Here is a 1,765-nt window from a genome sequence, read left to right as displayed (position 1 = left end):
CTGCCTAAAACAGCGGTCAGAGGAGGAAATGGATGTATTAATAGCAGCACTGGATTACATCGGCAGGTGAATGCAACTTCTACACGTTGTTTCCTCAAAAGGTATAAGTTTAATAAAAAATCCTTTCCAATAATTGAAATATGTAGCATTCAGCATGAAGCCTGTTCACTAATGGTATGTTTAGTGAACTGTATTATGCCAACTGCACATCATTTGTCATAGAGATATTTGCACAAAGCATGTCATTTGGTGTATCACGGGATTTCCTGTGCTATCAATCATTTTAATAGCAGCACCAAATTCTCCTCCCTACTCTTTCTCTGGGCGCTTACTATTGCTGCCTTGATCGCAGGAAAGTCAGGTAGAATCGGATGGCTGATCACTTATTCAGTGGCTGCTAATGACAAACAGGACTAATAGCATTTACCTGGAATTTAAGTCATGAAAAAATTGAAGGGAGCATATACACCACCAACTAGCTCTTCCAATACCATGTAAGTTAGAGGCTCCTTCACATAATTTAATGTAGGCAGAAAAGCAGAGTCCTTATTATCGCCTTCCACAGAGACGACCGATCTCACTGAGTTATTAATAGTTCTAGCGACAAAAGTATAAAGACAGTGGTAGGGATGGCAATGTGACAGGAGCGTATTTCAATATGAAGGGTGAAAACCGCCTTCTCTCCTCCTGCTCATGTATATTCGACCCATAGTGTGCAGCCAGAAAGTCGGAGAGGTCACAGTCAGACTCCTTCTTCACCTCCCAATATCGTCATCATCGAACTTCACACAACAGTGTCAGTTGGTCGGATCACACTCCTTCCGAATGCTATAGATGACTTTTAGCAATGTGTGGAGGAAGCAGAATGAAGGCTGGAGTGCGTGAGGAGACATGAGATATCTACCAACTTTTTCGATAATTTTGATGAGCAGCAATTTTGACAATGGTAGGCAGCATTCGGTAGGGGTCATGAAGTAGGAGGTAATGGAAGTCGAATAATGGGGGATGATCGTCTTGTTAGCAGTCGTAATGTTGGGTACGGGCTGAATTAGTGAAGACGGCGGAGGAGGATGAGGATGTAGAGACAGAAGAGGGTAGGCGTTCGTAGTCTACGTGGAGAGGAATGCTGAATGGGAATAGGTTTTCTAAGCCAGAGACAGTTGTGATTGCCTCGATGGTAGTGAAAGTGGTTGTGGAGATAGTGGAGGTAAGATTAGAAGATGTCCACTTCCATGTGCAAAGGCACCGAGAACGGTACAGACCTCAAATCCTATAAGCACTGAGTCAGTATGAGATCGAGTTACGCATGAAAGCTGAACAGCGGGGATTGCCAAATGCAATATTGGTTGTAGACACAAAAAATTATTAAAGAGGCTTTTTAGCGGAGTTTCGATCAAAATGGCGAATTTTGAGTGTATTAAGGCAAATTTAAAAGCCACCTAAACTTCGTTAAAAGCACTATTTAGAAATGCGATTTATTTAAAGCTTTACTGATTAACGATTGACAATGCCTTGGAAAATGAATAGCAACAAGTTTAAACTGTGCGCAGTTATGGATGCATTTGATGACACAAAGTGACGTTCTCTTGAATGGTCAGGTAACTGGTTTGAAAAAAAGCTGCAGGCAAGAGGTACATTAACAGTTACAGAGGCCTTTTCATACATGCGAGCCTCTGGCTTTGTCATATGGTTCCTAATGTCAGAGGGACTTAAATTAACAATGTACTATATGTAAAGGGAATAAAATTAAATAGGGCAAAGATCT

At 41.4% G+C, this 1,765-nt stretch overlaps 1 protein-coding gene across 1 annotated transcript in view; it reads left to right on the top strand. All coding sequences in view use genetic code 11, as the record gives it.

The window, feature by feature from the left end:
* Window positions 1-28: 28 nt before the first annotated feature.
* Window positions 29-1,765, top strand: part of EGR_09541 (hypothetical protein) — a gene marked incomplete at both ends in the record, with an annotated part of 9,526 nt that continues 7,789 nt past the window's right edge. Inside the window, 2 exons of the mRNA XM_024498790.1 lie at window positions 29-66; window positions 102-174. Of these exons, the coding sequence (XP_024346797.1) occupies window positions 29-66; window positions 102-174 (111 nt within the window). The remainder of the gene's footprint in view (window positions 67-101; window positions 175-1,765) is intronic.

The sequence above is a fragment of the Echinococcus granulosus genome (genome assembly GCF_000524195.1).
Source record: "Echinococcus granulosus chromosome Unknown EG_S00152, whole genome shotgun sequence".
NCBI classification, from domain to species: domain Eukaryota; kingdom Metazoa; phylum Platyhelminthes; class Cestoda; order Cyclophyllidea; family Taeniidae; genus Echinococcus; species Echinococcus granulosus.
The sequence above is the reverse complement of the archived record's forward strand: the minus strand, read 5'-3'. Positions and strand labels throughout refer to the sequence as shown.